The 16,880-nt window shown below is 38.1% G+C and overlaps 1 protein-coding gene across 4 annotated transcripts in view; it reads left to right on the top strand.

Annotated features, from left to right (window-relative positions):
- Positions 1 to 16,880, top strand: part of GRM5 (glutamate metabotropic receptor 5) — a 248,064-nt gene that overhangs the window by 202,084 nt on the left and 29,100 nt on the right. For all 4 annotated transcript variants that reach the window (XM_058419403.1, XM_040056246.2, XM_040056248.2 and 1 more), the window contains 3 exons: positions 1,516 to 1,684; positions 5,171 to 5,297; positions 15,592 to 16,531. In XM_058419403.1, coding sequence (XP_058275386.1) covers positions 1,516 to 1,684; positions 5,171 to 5,297; positions 15,592 to 16,531 — 1,236 coding nt within the window. The remainder of the gene's footprint in view (positions 1 to 1,515; positions 1,685 to 5,170; positions 5,298 to 15,591; positions 16,532 to 16,880) is intronic.

The following is a 16,880-nucleotide window of genomic DNA, read 5'->3' as shown; positions in this document are numbered from 1 at the left end:
TAAATCCAAAACACAACCCTATACCAGACACTGTAAAGAAAATTAACCCTACTTCAACTAAACCCAGCAGGGTATCTTACTTAAGAGATTGTTTGATTTAATGAGCAGGTTATTTTCCTCATCTGTACATTGAATTCATAAATTATACACATAATGCAACCCTGTCTATATGCTTTGCCTTCAGGACTAATTTTGTGCCTACTGACAGGAAAAGGATGTCTCCTTGTTTATGAATGAGACAGCTTTTCTAAAGCCAAGATTGTCTTAACCTTTTTGGTCTATATTGTTTTCTTGTTTTCCATCATTAAATTTCATATTGCTTGGACATATTAATTCCAAATCCACTAAAGAGGAGGCAAAGAAAAGCATGGCATCATTTCTTCAGGAGCTGTCCAACTTTTCAATCACGCCTTATAAAAAAGTGTTAGACAAACGGGCCTGTATGGCAGAAATGTGGGCTGGTGTTTAGCTGTAGGAGGGATTCCTACATGGCTCCACAGACTTTCTGCAAGACTCTGTGGGAACTGGAGAGAAAGTATGAGGGAGAGGAACATGAAACTGAAAACTCTGATGAGGTCCATCTTTGACCTAAAAGCAGCCTAGGACTGAGTCATGAGTACTTTTTCTCTTCCACACCATATCGTACAAGAAATTAAATGTGTTTCAGTCAGAGAGGAATTACATAAAAATTATTGTATGGATGGGAAAGACCAGAATTTGCTGATGCAATGTTGGAGAAGAGAAAGGGAAACAAACAAACAAACAAACAAACAAACAAACAAACAAACAAACAAAAAAAAAAAAAAAAAAAAAAAAAAACAAAAAAAACACCACCACCAACATTCCTGGACTCTCTTCCTGAAGAGTGATGCCTGATTCCTCTCTGGGTACCACACCAAATTTCATCTTGCAGTCTTACAGCACAGGAATTTTCCTTTGATCACACAGAGGTTGCTTCTACCTCACTTTGAGAGTTTATCTGTCACGTTCTCTCAGGAAGGGAATAAGCACCTGCAGACTGTGAGGAGAACGTAGTGTTAGGAATTGGCATCATAGGTTTAGATTACTCAACATCTGCTGTAGATGGGACTCCATATGCAACTGGCTTCCACTGCTGAAAGTTGCGTAGATTTAATTGTGTTTGACTCATTTCATTGTTTTCATTAAATAAATAGTCATTCTCAGATACACAGTCACAACTCCAGGGTGTCCAGGGAACTTTTTATGGTGATACAAAAAACACCCAAAAAGTCCCAAGCAATAAACCCCAAACAAAACTTAATAAAACGCAAAGAAAGAAAACAACCCAACCCCCAAACTTAACATACAAAGAAAAAGTAAGATTATGTTATCACAGAAACTATTGTGAGATACTCAAGGGTAAGCATAATTCTTTAAATTTTTTCTTCTTCATTTCAACATGTTTGATTTTCAACTGTATGGTGTACCTTTAATTTGAAATTTTTCATGATGTTCTCCTCAACTTAGCTATGTCTTTCCTTTCTGTTTCCAAAGATATGAAATCATGAATTTTAAACAAATGGGGAAGGACTACTTTGATTATATCAATGTTGGCAGCTGGGACAATGGTGAGCTGAAAATGGACGATGATGAAATATGGTCAGAGAAAAGTAATATCATCAGATCTGTGTGCAGTGAACCCTGTGAAAAAGGCCAGATAAAGGTAAATATTTTCTTCATTTGCTTCAGTCTTGCAGTATGCACAGCCTTGAAATTTGAAAGCAAGTTTTTTCTTGATTTCTGCATGGAGACAGTGTCCCACATTTTAATTAAAATGTACAGACTTATGTATTTAGTTCTTACTCTTATCATAATCATCTCACTATTTTAATAAGTTACCATTTTCTTTACTCCTATATAGCTTTCAAACTGGTATGGTTTGGAGGCTTTTTGCTGCATATTTTTACAGCATCTGATTCAGTGAAGTGCAAATCTCTGGCTGGGACTTGTCAGTACAATTGCAGGTAAATTATAAAAAATTATTGCTACTATTTCAATAGTGCTAGACATAGCCAGAGTGGAACATTATTAATCAGAACTTAAGTATGTGGTATCATCAGAGAGCAACTACTACCACTACTTCAAACTTCAGGAAATATAGGCAACATATTTTTTAATCATACCTGTTTTACTGCTTCTTTGTTTCCCAGGTGTTTTATTTTTCCTTCCTCCCTTCCCATGCTGCAGTAAGCAAGGAGCATAGATGAATCTGTCACATATTAATTATACAATATTTTCCTTCAGCATCCCATGATGCTTCCTGCAGAAGAGCTAAAATACTGCAATTCCGTAGCTTACCTTTCAGTCATTTATATGAAAACCAGTGGAATGAGGAGAAGGGCATGTTCAACCCATAAAAAAAATCAGGTGTGATTTCTGAGAAGTCTCACTGGAAGCTCAATTTTCTCATGTATTAAAACAGCATGACTGAAAATTGGGAAGCAGCTGCAGAGAAGCTGATGAGAGCACAAACAATCTCTGCAACACAAAGTGAATCTCTTTAGTCTGAGTTTTACAGAGTTTCAGGACATGGTCACCCTGTTTAATTCACTAATTAGTCTTTGGCAGAGTCATTTAAGTGAGTTTCATCAGACCGATTGTACTTGTCTCCAATGTAAACATAAGGAATTATGTCAGATTTACAAATAATATGCTGTTCCAGTTGAGGAGTCATCTCAGCCTTGCGTACGCTTTGAAAACAGTTAAGATCAAGTTTGGTGTAGAACGACTCCTTTCTCTTCATTGATGATAAAAGACATGCAGATAGGACAGCTAGTTCTGACAAGAGCACGTCTGCAGACACATAAGTGCAGGTGGGATGAGTTACTCCCACAGTCGCTAAACTCAGATCTGTTCAACTACTCCAGGCACAAAGTCACACACGGGGAGGACAGAGGTGGGCAAACAGCTAACATCCTCAGAAGTGCTTGGCTCTGAGTTCCTTTATGATCTCTTGTCACAACATAGGTGAAGAGAAGTATCTTGTGATCTTCTTTAACACAGTCACTTTCCACCTTCTGCCCAGGTTCCCAAGGGCTCTCTCAACAGTATTCTTCATTATGAAGCCAAGTCATCACACACTTAGATAAATGCTCGAAGTCCAGTGCCTGAAATGATCTGTTTGCTCCTCATTAGGTTATTGATCATAAACCTCAAAGTTTACGTGACAGTCTTTATCTTCATGGTCTTCACAGATGATGGTGGGACCTTGACCCTACCAAGCTCTGTGGTGGTTTTCCTGCAAAATTCTGTGTGACTGAGTTATTATGGAGGAATTTGAGATGTTGAATGTAATACTATTCAACATTTAGCTACAGTTGCTGAATCCATACATGGGATTTTATAAAATTCAAATATAACCCAACTCTATACATTTGAAATTGTGTGGATGTATGATTATTTAAATAAATACAGGTTCAAAGGATTGTCCAGATGACAAGGGGAAAGGAAAATAAAAGGATGAATAAATTGCTGGTTAAGCAACATACCACAAAAAAAAAAAAAAAAAAAAAAAAAAAAAAAAAAAAAAAAGTCCGACTTTACTCTGAGTTTTGAAGGACAATTATCTTGATTTCTGGAACAGGATGCATAATCCTTCTCTGGTAGTGCTGGGTAAGATATTATCAGCATACCTGTGTCCTGACTGATTTGTCAAATTCCAAGTATTTTTACAGAAGATCTTCACTTTACAAGAAAGTTACATGGGAAAGGGTAAATTAAGTGTTCATTGGAATTTAAGGTGTTTTGATAATGACATACAGTTTTCATTTTTCCATTCGAATTTCTTGACTATTTTATGCAAATAAAATTATGGATTTTTATATTGCATCAAGGTAATCAAAATACATCTCTAAAAATTACAAGCTTTCTAAAAATTGATTTTCCCAAATACAACAAATTTCATCATTTCTTCAACTTTTTATTCTATTTCAAAATGAAAAAAATCCCAAGATATGATTTATTCTGGAAAACAGATATTCTGTTTTGCATGTAGTTCTCATCTCAAATCTTGCAGTATAAATCACTTATGCTTTTCTAGCCTTTCTATCAGTTTAACAGTTTTGGTGTTGGTTTTGGTGTTGTTTTTCATTTCATACTCTACAGTTGAAAAACAAAACAAAACAAAACAAACAAACAAACAAAAACCAACAAAAAAAAAGTACAACATTTTGAAGATTTTGAAGTCCCCCATATCGATTATAATGAAAATTAGATTTGTTTTGTTTTGTTTTGTTTACTGCAACATTGCAAAGAGCAATCCCTTTCTTTTTGATTATGCTCCTTTACATGTTTGGTTTTTTAATTAAAATTGCAATAAAGGCGTTTGGCTTTGAATACATTTTCTGAATTCATCATTGCAAAAGATAAAGTCAACCTATTTCTTATGCTGTAATTGGGAGTATTTGTTTATAAACTGTTTGGGAGGAGCAGAGAAGCCAGGAATACTTTATTTGAAAGAAAGACATATTGACAAGAAGCACAGGTGTTCCCAGAGATGATAAATAAAGATCTTGAAAAATCTGCATATCAATCCTAAGCATGCAGTAACATTTGGTAGTAAATTATGAAATGAGAAATCAGATCAGATGTTAGAATGGAGAAAGATAAGATTAAACCATTAAATGGTAGTTAGAAATGCAGCAATTAAATAATTCTAGAAAAGGAATGTTCAGTTTGATGTCTGGAAAAATCAGTTTTAGTAAATCACTAATTACTGGATGAAAAATAAGCACACAAAATTCTTTGGGTAACCAGCCCCAGCGACATAATGCTGTTGACATGTTTCTTTGTATGGACCACACTGGAGTGAATTATGTTTCTTCACTATCATGCACTGATTTCTGTAGGCATATTGATTTCTATGGAGCTTTGCAAATTCTAAGAGGGAAAAAAACGTGGGCTTTGTTATTCTGTAGCTCCATTTATACTTCTCTGGGATTGGTGGATTCTTTGTTCTGGTAACTACATGATAGGAGAACTGAGAACTTTTGTCACATTTTATCTTTGAAAACATATCATGAAAAGGAACATTAAAATTTCAAAACCTCTTCTATTAGTAAAAAAAATATATTAAAAAATTAAATTAGCAACTGGGTGAGCATGAATGTATGTTTATGCTGCTGAAACAAAATGTCATTTTTTGTGTCAGGTGATTCGTAAAGGAGAAGTGAGTTGCTGTTGGACCTGCACTCCCTGTAAAGAAAATGAGTATGTCTCTGATGAATACACGTGCAAAGCCTGCCAGCTCGGCTCCTGGCCTAACGAGGATCTCACAGGTAAATGAGTTGAGGCTGTGCTTGTGTTGTCAATGAAAGTGCTCATCTGATGAGCTGAAGAAACAAATGGCAGATACAGGTGAGTATGAGGATGGTTTTGGTCAGAGGGAATATGGGAATAGCGCTAAAATTTGAACTGAAGCTGCTTTTTTTCTCCTGAACCTGATCGAGGAATTATTCCTATAGTTCAACTCCTTTCTAAAGACCCGGTTTTGTATTCAGCCCTGTCCTAACGTCTAGCTGGTAATACAGATCTTATCCTTCCCCAAATAGATAAAGAAATTAAGTACTTATCAGAGAAATTATTAAGGAAGATCAAATTTAAGAGTTTTGTTATCCCCCGAAGCAGAGAAATAGTGCACTACCTTCTTTTTTAATCTGACAAAGTTCTGATTCAGTTGCTGTAGTTACTGCTCCAAACAGACTTTGGTTTGCATTAGTCCTTTGTTCATCAGAGTCTTCTGGAACACAGTGTTCATGCTTGCCATGGGATAGACCTCTGTGCTCTTGCAAAATACCAGTTAGGTTTCTTTGGAGATAAATTACTACAACGTTGTATCCCACAACATCTTCTCTTTACAGCTGATAAACAGAATTCAAATATTCAAACGTTCAGAGCACAAACCACTTCAAAACACCATTCAGGGATTATGTTCTCGCTGTGCCAGGCTTTGTATAGACAAGGGGAGAGAAGGTAGTTTTTCTTCCAGAAGAGGTCACATACTTCATTTGCATATAATTTCTGTGGATGAAGGGAAAAAACATTGAGGTGTGAGAGAAGACAAAGGAAAACACAGTTTGCTGTATGGATTTATGTAAGTGGGAGAGTATACGGCAAGACTTGGCCTCTAGGCAGATTTTTTATCTATAAAGCTAATTCTTTCCTGTTTAAGGAGTGTTTCATTGCTGTGATAAATGAGCTTGGCTACCAAATTATTGCAAGAATATCATTTAATCACGAAACTGATGGGGTACTTTTGAGAAAATGTCAAACATGATACTTTCCCTGAGGAAAAAAAATCCTTCAACTGAGAAAACTGAAATAGCAGTAAAGTGGACTTTCAAGTTCTACTGTGTCTATGCTCCCATAGCCCTGTTCCCCCAGTTCTGCCTCCCTGGGCAGCCAGCAACCAGCCAGCAAAGCCTTCTTCTCTCAGGGGAAGATTTCTTGTGCCAGGAGAAAGGAGAAGGGGAGAAAAAAAAGAACAGGCTGCACGTGTCCCCAGAAGCAGAGTAGTAAGGGTGTGGTTACAATGTGAGGGACACTTCTCAGAAACTTCCAAAGGCCACTTTGCAGGGACCAGGTTGCTGCACCAGGCTGGTCAGTTCATGAAGGTCAACTAGTGCAACTGGTCAGCTCTTCAGCCTCCAGGGATTTTGTCTGAGATGTAGATCCCAGCTCATCCCTTTGTTTAGGTGAACACCTGAGGTTTTACCCAGCATAGATCAGCTGAAAAAGGAACTGCTATAAGTCAGTTAGAAAGGCATTTGTTCCAAGTGCCAACAGAGAAGCCAGAGAACCAGTGGTGGGAAGGAACTGCCCACTGACTTGGTGAAGTTTGAGTAATTAGACACTAAGCACCATATGTAAGACAAAGCAGAGTGACCAGGCCACCAAGCTGACCTTCAGGCTCTGTGCTTTGAGCTGGCTCTTCAGGACATAAAAATTTCCATGGTTCAACCATGACATGGTGTTGTGGTCTTGTGGGAGGATTCCCCATCCGAAAGTCCCACTTTGCCCTCAGAATGGAATAGTGGGATGGATTGGCCCCTCGAAAACTTTTGTAGGTTGATTCAATGGTTTTCCACCTATCAGTGATTGTTTTTAAGGAAATCAGTTGTATTTTTGCCCAAGCCAACAGATTTGTGTACTACATGAACAAACATTTTGTGTTTGTTTGCAAAATTACCTTTTGCAAACCATTCGTCTGGCTTCAGACATGCATTTTATGTCTTTATGGGGACCAAAATCAATCTGTACACAAAGGAACCCTTGACATCAGTGCCAAGCAATTTTCCTCAGGAGATCAAAAACTTGTTCCTCAGCCAGGCACAAATTTGGCAGGCCCTGTTTGGGAAACAAACCCCCCTCTTTGGCCTCCATGAACACAGCTGCTGGAATCTGCCCTCCTCATAAGAGGACACTCATCTCACAACTTCAGAGCTGCCTAGTCTCCACCCAAATTGTTGTTGGCATGATGGCTGGATCTTGTCTTATTTAACTTTGTATCACAAAGAGATTTTAAGAAATCTACTTCCAGCTTATCCATACAAAATAATGAGCTGTATTTTTAATGATCATATTTCTAGTGCCAGTTTTTGAGCTTATAAATAAAACTGCTTCTCAATCTTGTTTACAACATAGGATTTAGTAATAAAAGTGCATTAAAAGTAAGGAGAGGTTGATGTATTTTGTATTCTGGCATGGAAATTTCCTTTCAGTTTATTAAAGTATACAGCAATCTCCTTGAAATGTCCCTACATCTGATACTGCAGCATACCAAGTCTCTTTGCTGCTTGATAAAGCCATTTCCTAGGGAATGTCAGCTCCACAAGGCTACACATTTAAAAAAAGTTATTCTAATAAGTCTTTCCTGCATGATCACCTTCAGATGAGAGTCCTGTAAATTTATCAGCCACACACCTGAAATGGCTTTCAACATGGAGCTGCACCTCACTGTTTGCCAGAGATCTGATCTTGGATAAAAGCCTATTTGGAATCCTTTCTTGGCTCACATAACAAAACATTGCTTAGATCTTCCTTATGCTCAATGATCAGCATCGGTTTTGTGCCACAAACGTCACTAAATAAAACATGTAATGGTAGGGATGTTACTCATAGAAAAGAAAACAGATTAATGCACTTTTTCAGCCACCTGTGGAATATCAGAATTCAGATGCACCAGGGGGAAGACAGAAGGGATGCAATATGCTTTGAAAAACAAAGTTATTTTCAGAACAGAAAAAGACATTGAAGTTCTGAAAGGCATAGCAAATTCAAAGGTAGTGGAAAAGGTAAGTGGGAACAAGAGTTTATCTTGATTAAATCAGTTACTGGAAAATGTCTCCATCTAGAATTGAAGCTGAGGCAAGAAAGGGAATGTTAGCTGCCCATATTTTATTTCATCACAAATTTCAGATTGCTTTTGCATCAATATTCCCCAGGGATCATGCTCCTCCTTGGACAGAAATCTAGTAAGTTACTTCCCTTTTTAAGATTTATATGTACTACCACAACATGTACCAAAAGTAATTTTCCTCCGCCTGGCTTAGTATCAAGTTATGTTTCCCAATCTGCTGTAGCTCCCCTAAGTCTCCATGTGTTGTGTTGGCAGCATCCATACAATACAGCACCAATTTTCACATTAGTGTGGCCAGCATGGCTGAGCCACAGATTCAGCTGCAGCAGGAGGAAATCAGTGGTTTAAGTATATACCAGTCACTCTACTCTTCCTCAAAGCTCTTCTTTGCATTATATTCACAGCAGGTGGAAGAGAAATAGATGCCACACAAGTTTAGATACAAGTGGAGAGATTTTCTTAGTGCTGATGACCAACGCCAATGCTAATTTTTCAAAAGCTTTAGGAGAATCTGAGGACATGACCTGCATTCAAAACTGGCACTCTAGAAAGACCAAATAAATTTTGTTCAATGTCTCAGAGCTTTTTCCAATGTATGTAGGAACATCTTGGTTCAGTTACCACTAGCATTTAAGGATCTTTTTAAGGTGAAAAAGAAGATTATCTCTTTCTGACATTCAAGAACAGCATACAACAATACCAAAACCAAAGTTTTGTCTAGTGACATCAGGAAAGGCAAGAAAATTAGATTATAATAATTTCAGTGACAATTGGATTCTTTTCAGGTTGTATTGACATTTTTCTCAGTCTCTGTGTATTCCAAATTATTCCAAATATGCCGACAATTTGATGTTCTTAATTGGATTCCCATGAGCTTAACTATTTACACCTCTTGAGATTTTTTTTTTTTTTTTTGCCATTCAAGGGTGAGAGTGTATATCAGAAATATATATATTTTACTATAGCTACAAAACTGCTTTCACCAAATATAAAGTACAGTAAAGCCAGGATAGCAGCATCATGATTTTCTTGCCATTCTGGAAGTGACAGATAAGGGATGGAATATCCAAAAAACCCATGGAGGGAAAGGACTAAAAAATGTGCATGGTGGAAGTCACAGGGATTTGAGCCTCAGTTGTCTTATAAAACTAGATTCTGCCCCTCACCCAAGCAAAAGGTAATTAATCTCTTGCCTGAAATATTTTCAAAGGGTAACTGCTTGCTCCCATCAGGTTTCTTTCTTGCATTCCCTCTTGCAGAAATGTTGCAGTCATCGCTGATTTCAGCAATGGTTTGATGCGGGTCAGAACACAATTTAGTTTGTGTTGACATTGATTTTTCTGCTGAAGCACTACTAGGATCTTGCTTTTGATCATAATTGTTAAGGCTGTAATTGAAACTGAGGGTAGGAGAACACAATTTTCATCTGGTTATTTCTAGTGTTATAAATGCACATCAACAGAGATAATGTCCAGTTTTCACCCTGTTTTCTGTGCCCTTTATTTCTCTTTCCTTTTTATTTCTTACGCCAAATGAACTCTAACCATTGCCGTAAGTCACTTTCTCCCTCTTGGAAAACATATATGTGGATGAGTTAAGGGTTCAGGCGGCAATATTATGACCAGGATTGCATTTTCTTCTCCCTTGGTTCTGGGTTTGCACACTTTTCTTCCCTCAATTGCTTGTTCCAGGTAAGGTGCGAACTTCAGCTTTCAGTCCAGCATGAGCCACACTGAGCGCTTCAGGCTCAGGTGAGCTTGTTCAATATTGCTGAGATCAACAAGCAGCATTTGGAGGCTCCTGGGCTGGATGAAGGGGAACTCACCAACAAAGCCAGCAGGATGCACTTGTAATTGTGCCTTATGTTATGGAAAATTTGCATTCGGAGCAAAACATTTGCAATACACGGAGCCAGCACTTTTTAGTGAAAGTTAAATCAAAACAGAGATGGCATAAGGATAGACCTGATTGTTGTAATTCATCAGTTGTTCCCGTCCTTCTGCACACTTGTGTAATTAAGGAATAATTTCCCATATGTTCACAAAGTAACTTTAATGTAATATTCTAAGATTCATGGCCTTGCCTCTTACTGCAACGCACAGCTAAATCTATTCCAGTTACTGGGAACTCAGGCCCCTAAGCTACAGACTTTCATAAATTGTGACCGACCCCAAATCCTGCCCTGCAGAAGTGACAGAATACACACATGCACAGTCATCAGCTGTCTCCATTGCCTGGCCAAAGCCACCTTTGCTGATAGCTTCAGTAAATGTGCCAGTCTGGGAGCTGCAGCAGCTAAGAAGACACCTCTACCTGCCCTGCTATTGTAGCAAGTTCAAAAAATCCCACCAGAGTGAGGCAAAGGACTGGTAATTACAGTAATTTAACACTGAAACAGAACAAAGTTCTGATATGTTAATGTCCTCTCTCCCTTCAGATGGTCTAGATTCCATGTGAAGGTCAGGGGCCCTCAGGATTCTGGAGAGTGTAATCCTCTATATGGGTAATGTTAGGGTTAAAAAAAAAAAAAAAAAAACAAATTATAAAAGCTACCCCATCAGATTTATGCAGGTTTTTGCTCTGGTGCTGACATTTCTGCATCTCAGTTTTTGATATATGTGGAAACCTAAATAATTAAACAAGATATCCCTCTCTCATATTTTGGGATAATAATGAGAGAAAAATTTTGAAGTATTACTATAAAATATTTAATTTCATAACATGAATAGACTTTGAATAATAAGGGCTAAATATCATATGAAGTTGCATTCATTACTAAAATATGGCTAGGTGGTTTTCTGAATTTCCACCTGGGTGTTCAAGCTTCTGATAACCTTGGAAGGATGTCTGCAAAATTACCAAGAAAACCGAACCTATTTTAACACATCGAACTTGCTGACCAGGATGCCAAATCCAACTGAAAAATATTTAGAACTTCCTAAAACAACAGTAATTTTCTGCCAGTTTTAGTCTCCATGTGCAGATTCAGTGAGCTTTAGCTCATGATGTTAATTTAGGAGAATTTATTAAATTACCTTCACTTTTCAGAGTCAATCTTATTCACAATCCCTATTCTGTCAAGTTTACATTTGAAAATAGTTTAGTTATGTATTTTGTATTGGTTACCATGGAAGGGATTCCTCAGTGCTAAGCTAATACATTTTTATGCATGCTGAAGGCATCTTGTAGGTGTCAGGGCTATGATAACAAATTAAAGCCATGCTAAGAATCACATCTATAGAAAATATGGTCTATAATATTGTGTTTTATATCTGTAAAGTCTTCTCTCAGATGAACTAATTTTAATGCAATAGGAAAGATCAGAAATAAGGGACAAATTTGCCTCTACAGAAAGAGGACATGTACTAATAGACCTATGGCAATGGTCAGGTCTTCAAGAGTGTTTCCTCACCTTGTTCATGGCAAAAATTATCCATAAAGTATCTAGAGGCTTTTCCAAAATATTAGAAACTACTTTTTTTCTCAGAAGATCTTTAGACATCTTATCTGCATTTTCTTCGTGATTTTTGGTGGTCCTTCAAGAAAATCTTTCCCTAGCCTGTTAAATGGAATTCTGATTTTTTTCTATCTGCTCATCTTGCTATCCACATGTGTATCTGGTGTCTTGCTCCACACTGGCTGTCTTTCTGGCCAGAAGAGCACAAGGGTAGTTTTATGCCAATTTTACTGAGGTTCCTGGCATCCTTGAGCATAGAATAACTTGACACCTACTCCAAATTGGACTGGGTCCAAATAGCCTTTCCACAAGCCAAAGACCACCTGAGTGCCTCAGCACACTGTGGGCAGCATAGGACAAGACTGCTGGCTTTGTTCCACCTGTTTCTGAGCCTAGGAGAGAAAACTTTCCAGGTGCCTAGAGATGTTGATAAAGTGTAAGAGGCAGGCTATAGGGTGTTGTCATGGCCATTGACATGAATGAGTTCTTTTTGTGGTACCATTTTTCAGCTTTTGTCTTGGTATAGTCCTGGTCATCAGTCTAACACGAACACTCACGGTGCTGTTTTCCCATCTTTCTTTTACTTGATCTAGTTGCCCTTCTCTAAAAGTACCATTGTCAGAAACCATTACCTGCAAAATTATTATATGAAAACTTCTCCAATCACTGTTTCATGAAGACAATCCAGTCTTTAAATCTTAATTGAGGAATAAATCATTGCAAAGTTCAGCAATCTCCTTGTAAAGTATACTCAGTGATGGGAAAAATAGGACAAGTTTTCAACTCTTTTCTCAGGTATTTCATCAAGAGAATGTAAAAAGAGTAATAAAGCAAGGAAGGCATGAAATAGCCTGAAACTAATGAGAAACACTTGGTTATGATTCACCTCTGCTATAACATCAGAAACAAGGCAAAATTTAGCCCCTATATCATTGTCTGCATGCAAAGGCCAGCTACCAGATAAAGACCTTTTCTCTTCAAATTTCCTGTCGAGACTACATAGCAGTGTTAGAAGCTGGAAACTATCTGTTTCCACAAAATATTAATTAAATATTGCTAAAATCAGAAATAGATTTAGAAGTCCTTTACTTATAAAACTTCCTGAGGAAGAACCCACAGTGGGACATCTGGACACAACAGAGGATTCCTTCCTGTTTTTATCCTTTTTCACTGCTCTCACTTGTGTAAAATATTGGGTTTAATTATGTGATTACTGTGCTACTTTAAACTTGAAAAAGTCAGAAATAAATACAAGGTGTCCTTTACACTGAATACTGAATAAGTAAATCCAAAAACCAAGAGTTAAAAATGCAAGAGTTAAAAAGATATCATCAGTTAATGCAGTGAGAGTGCTTAATAAAAATGTCTTTCTTATGTTTAGGTGTGGTAATAATTTTATCAATGCAAATGAAAGCTTTTCACATCAAAGCAGGCAGGTATGGATAGTAAATTAACCTGTGTTCAGTAAGGAGCCCAATTCTCTTCCACTACAGTGACTGCAAATTTGTATACTTTAATTGCACTAATGTCAAAGACTCATTGACCCCAAGCCTACTGATTTTTCCACTCTTTTCAAGAACACAGAAATATTTGCCTTGTACTTTTGCCACCTGATTGAAGGCATTATATCTTCAAAAATACTATTTCTGTGGAGATAAAGAATGCAAAAATACATGGAGAAGAAAGGAGTTAGGTCTAATACCTACTCATACTGTTTCATGAAATTATTTTTACTGCTAAGAATGTTAGTGGCAGATTTAGAAAACTTTAAGCTCTACTTAAAATACAGGAAAGGGCATGCCATAGATCTCGCATGTAGAAATTCCCAAAATTTAGTCCTCATATTTACATTTACTCCTGCTCATCAAGTTGTTGAGATCCCAGGTTGCCTAATTAATTGACATCTCTTGGCATCCACATACGCAGCACAGAGTCCTACCTACCCCCCACTGCAGATGTGAGCATCTGGTACTCCATCTTCACAGGGTGAAGTGCTTTGTCACAAGCCACAAGTCAGGATGACACTCTCCTGCATGACCTAACCAGAAGGCAGCAACATGATTACAAAAATACAAAATTTTGAAGTAATTTAGATTTTTCAATCAAGTCCAGTCAAGCTCAATACAAGTATAGGGGAAATAAAATATTTTAGTTGCATTTTCTCCATTCCATCATCCACCCCTGCTATCCTGACCTAGCTGGCAGTGCCAGCATGTCCATGTTCTCAGGAAGTTACACTCCAAAACATCAAGGTCCTCCCCATTTTTATTACTGTATTGGGTGCATCTGAGATGGAGTTCATTTTCCCCACAGCAGGCCTCACAGTGCCGTTCTTTGCATTGGTAGCTAGAGACATGTTCATAACACAGTAGTCATTTATCAATGCTGTCTCTCCCTCACCAGCATGCTGGGTATGAGCAGAATCTTGTGAGGGGACACAGCCAGGACAGCTGACTCAAACTGACCAAAGGCATATCCGGTACCACATGATGTCTACCCAGCAATAAAACCTTAGAGAAAGGTATAGGTGTGTGCATTTTTTAATGACATTTTTGTTCTGGAGCAACTGCTACATTTACTGAAGCCCTGTTGCCCAAGAAGTGCCTAGATATCACCTCAGAGCAAATAGTTTGTAGACATTGGTATTGTATACCCTGGTGCCACAGGGCACAGAACCCATCTGCATCTTGAGTGAAAGTCACGAAAAGAAGGAAGGTCAAAGGACCTGAGAAGGAGATTCAGGTTCTGGGAATACAGTTCAAGGATTGATGCCACAATGTGCCTATGGCTGTAGTCAGCAACACAGCAACTATGTCTGCCCAGAAAACCTGGAAGAGATCATAGACTGGCCAGAAAGTAGAAATACCTTTCCAGCCTCAACAGTGCAAACACAAAGGAGAGAAGAAGAAGGGATGCCAGCAACAAGTTTTCTGACAGCATTTAGTCCTGTCTATTGATCTGTACACTGTAGAATTAAAAGCATTTTTGACTTCCCATGACCCAGATGCATAGAATGATTTACTAAAACCTATGCAAAACTAAAAACAAGCATCCTTAAATGGGCTGCACTGCTAATTCAGCTTTACTGCTAATTTATTAACTTCAGTTTTATTTCACAAGTTAGATTAGGTTTTGATATTTTAGAAATTTCAGAAGGGTGAATGGCAGAAAAAAAAAGTGAGTGTAGTGTGCCATTCCAAATTACCTACTACTTATAAGACCAATTCTAGAAATTTTTTGTTAGAAAAAATATAGCACATCTCAGAAACACTCTTTTTTTGACAGAGTCTGCAAGATTTCCCTCCAGAATCGTTAAGAAAATACCAATATCCTTCATGGTGTACAGTATAATTAGTAGGATTGATATCTAGTCCTTTAAGTGCAAATAGTATGCAAAGAACTCTGAAGCATTTTGTACTGAGGTAATGCAACTTGCTGCAGAAATTTGTTCATAAATTCCTGTATTTCATAGAATTTAAAAGGCAAATTTTCACTGTGACATGTGACTTCTCTTAATCAGCTTGGTCATCATGTTCTATCCCAGATAAATTGTATTACTGAAATAAGCTGTCATTGGAATGTACTTATTGTGCCATTATATTGACATTATTTTAAAACAATCTGAGCCTATGCTCAATACAATAGCAGCTTCTTGAAAGACAAAAAGGAGAGAAATACCAGGAAAACCTCTAACTATCATTAAAGAACCTCACATCTACATTCTTCAGTTTACCTTTCTCTTTTTCTTTTTCTGTAGGTTGTGACCTCATCCCAGTCCAGTATCTCAGATGGGGCGATCCTGAACCGATTGCAGCCGTTGTTTTTGCATGCCTGGGTCTGTTGGCCACACTGTTTGTTACAATCGTGTTCATAATGTACCGTGATACTCCAGTGGTCAAATCATCCAGCCGAGAACTTTGCTACATCATTCTGGCCGGCATCTGCTTGGGTTACTTGTGCACTTTCTGCCTGATTGCAAAACCTCAACAGATTTACTGCTACCTTCAGCGAATTGGCATCGGCCTCTCGCCAGCTATGAGCTATTCTGCTCTAGTAACTAAAACCAACCGCATTGCAAGAATCCTGGCTGGAAGCAAGAAGAAAATTTGTACAAAGAAACCTAGGTTCATGAGTGCCTGTGCCCAGCTAGTTATTGCATTTATCTTGATATGTATACAGTTAGGCATCATAGTTGCACTCTTTATAATGGAGCCACCAGATATAATGCATGATTATCCAAGCATCCGAGAGGTCTACCTGATTTGTAACACCACCAATTTGGGTGTTGTGACTCCCCTTGGATATAATGGGTTACTAATTTTGAGCTGCACCTTTTATGCATTTAAGACAAGAAATGTCCCAGCTAATTTCAACGAAGCAAAGTATATTGCCTTTACCATGTATACCACCTGCATCATTTGGCTGGCTTTTGTGCCAATATATTTTGGAAGCAACTACAAGATAATCACCATGTGTTTCTCAGTGAGTCTGAGTGCCACGGTGGCCCTTGGCTGCATGTTTGTGCCCAAGGTCTACATCATCCTCGCCAAGCCAGAGAGGAACGTGCGCAGTGCATTCACCACATCGACAGTAGTCCGCATGCACGTAGGAGATGGAAAGTCATCCTCGGCCGCCAGCCGCTCCAGCAGCCTGGTGAACCTGTGGAAAAGAAGGGGATCATCTGGTGAAACACTTAGGTAAAGTTTTCTAATGTGGGAGTGTGGGGAGGCAATTGTGGTCTTCTGAGAGTTACTGATAGTGGAAAGACAAAGGGACTTCCTTTGCCTCTGCACTGGAAGTGGAGCGAGTCCTCTGTCCTACGTCTGCAAGTTTTGGGTTTGATTTAGTCAAATGCTGTACAAAGAAACAGGGGACGAAGCAATGGGAAAACGAAGTTGGAACTACTGTATGTGACAACTGTATATGAATCTAGGGAGAAAAAACAAGATTGTAGGAGGAAAAAAATCCAAGAGAACAAGAAATACAACTCATTGCCTTGTCCTGAATGCACCCATTTACAATCTCTTTCTCTTAAATGAACTTCAT

This window comes from Hirundo rustica, chromosome 2, assembly GCF_015227805.2.
Source record: "Hirundo rustica isolate bHirRus1 chromosome 2, bHirRus1.pri.v3, whole genome shotgun sequence".
Classification (NCBI taxonomy): domain Eukaryota; kingdom Metazoa; phylum Chordata; class Aves; order Passeriformes; family Hirundinidae; genus Hirundo; species Hirundo rustica.
Note: the sequence above shows the minus strand (reverse complement) of the source record. Positions and strands in the feature narration are given on the sequence as shown.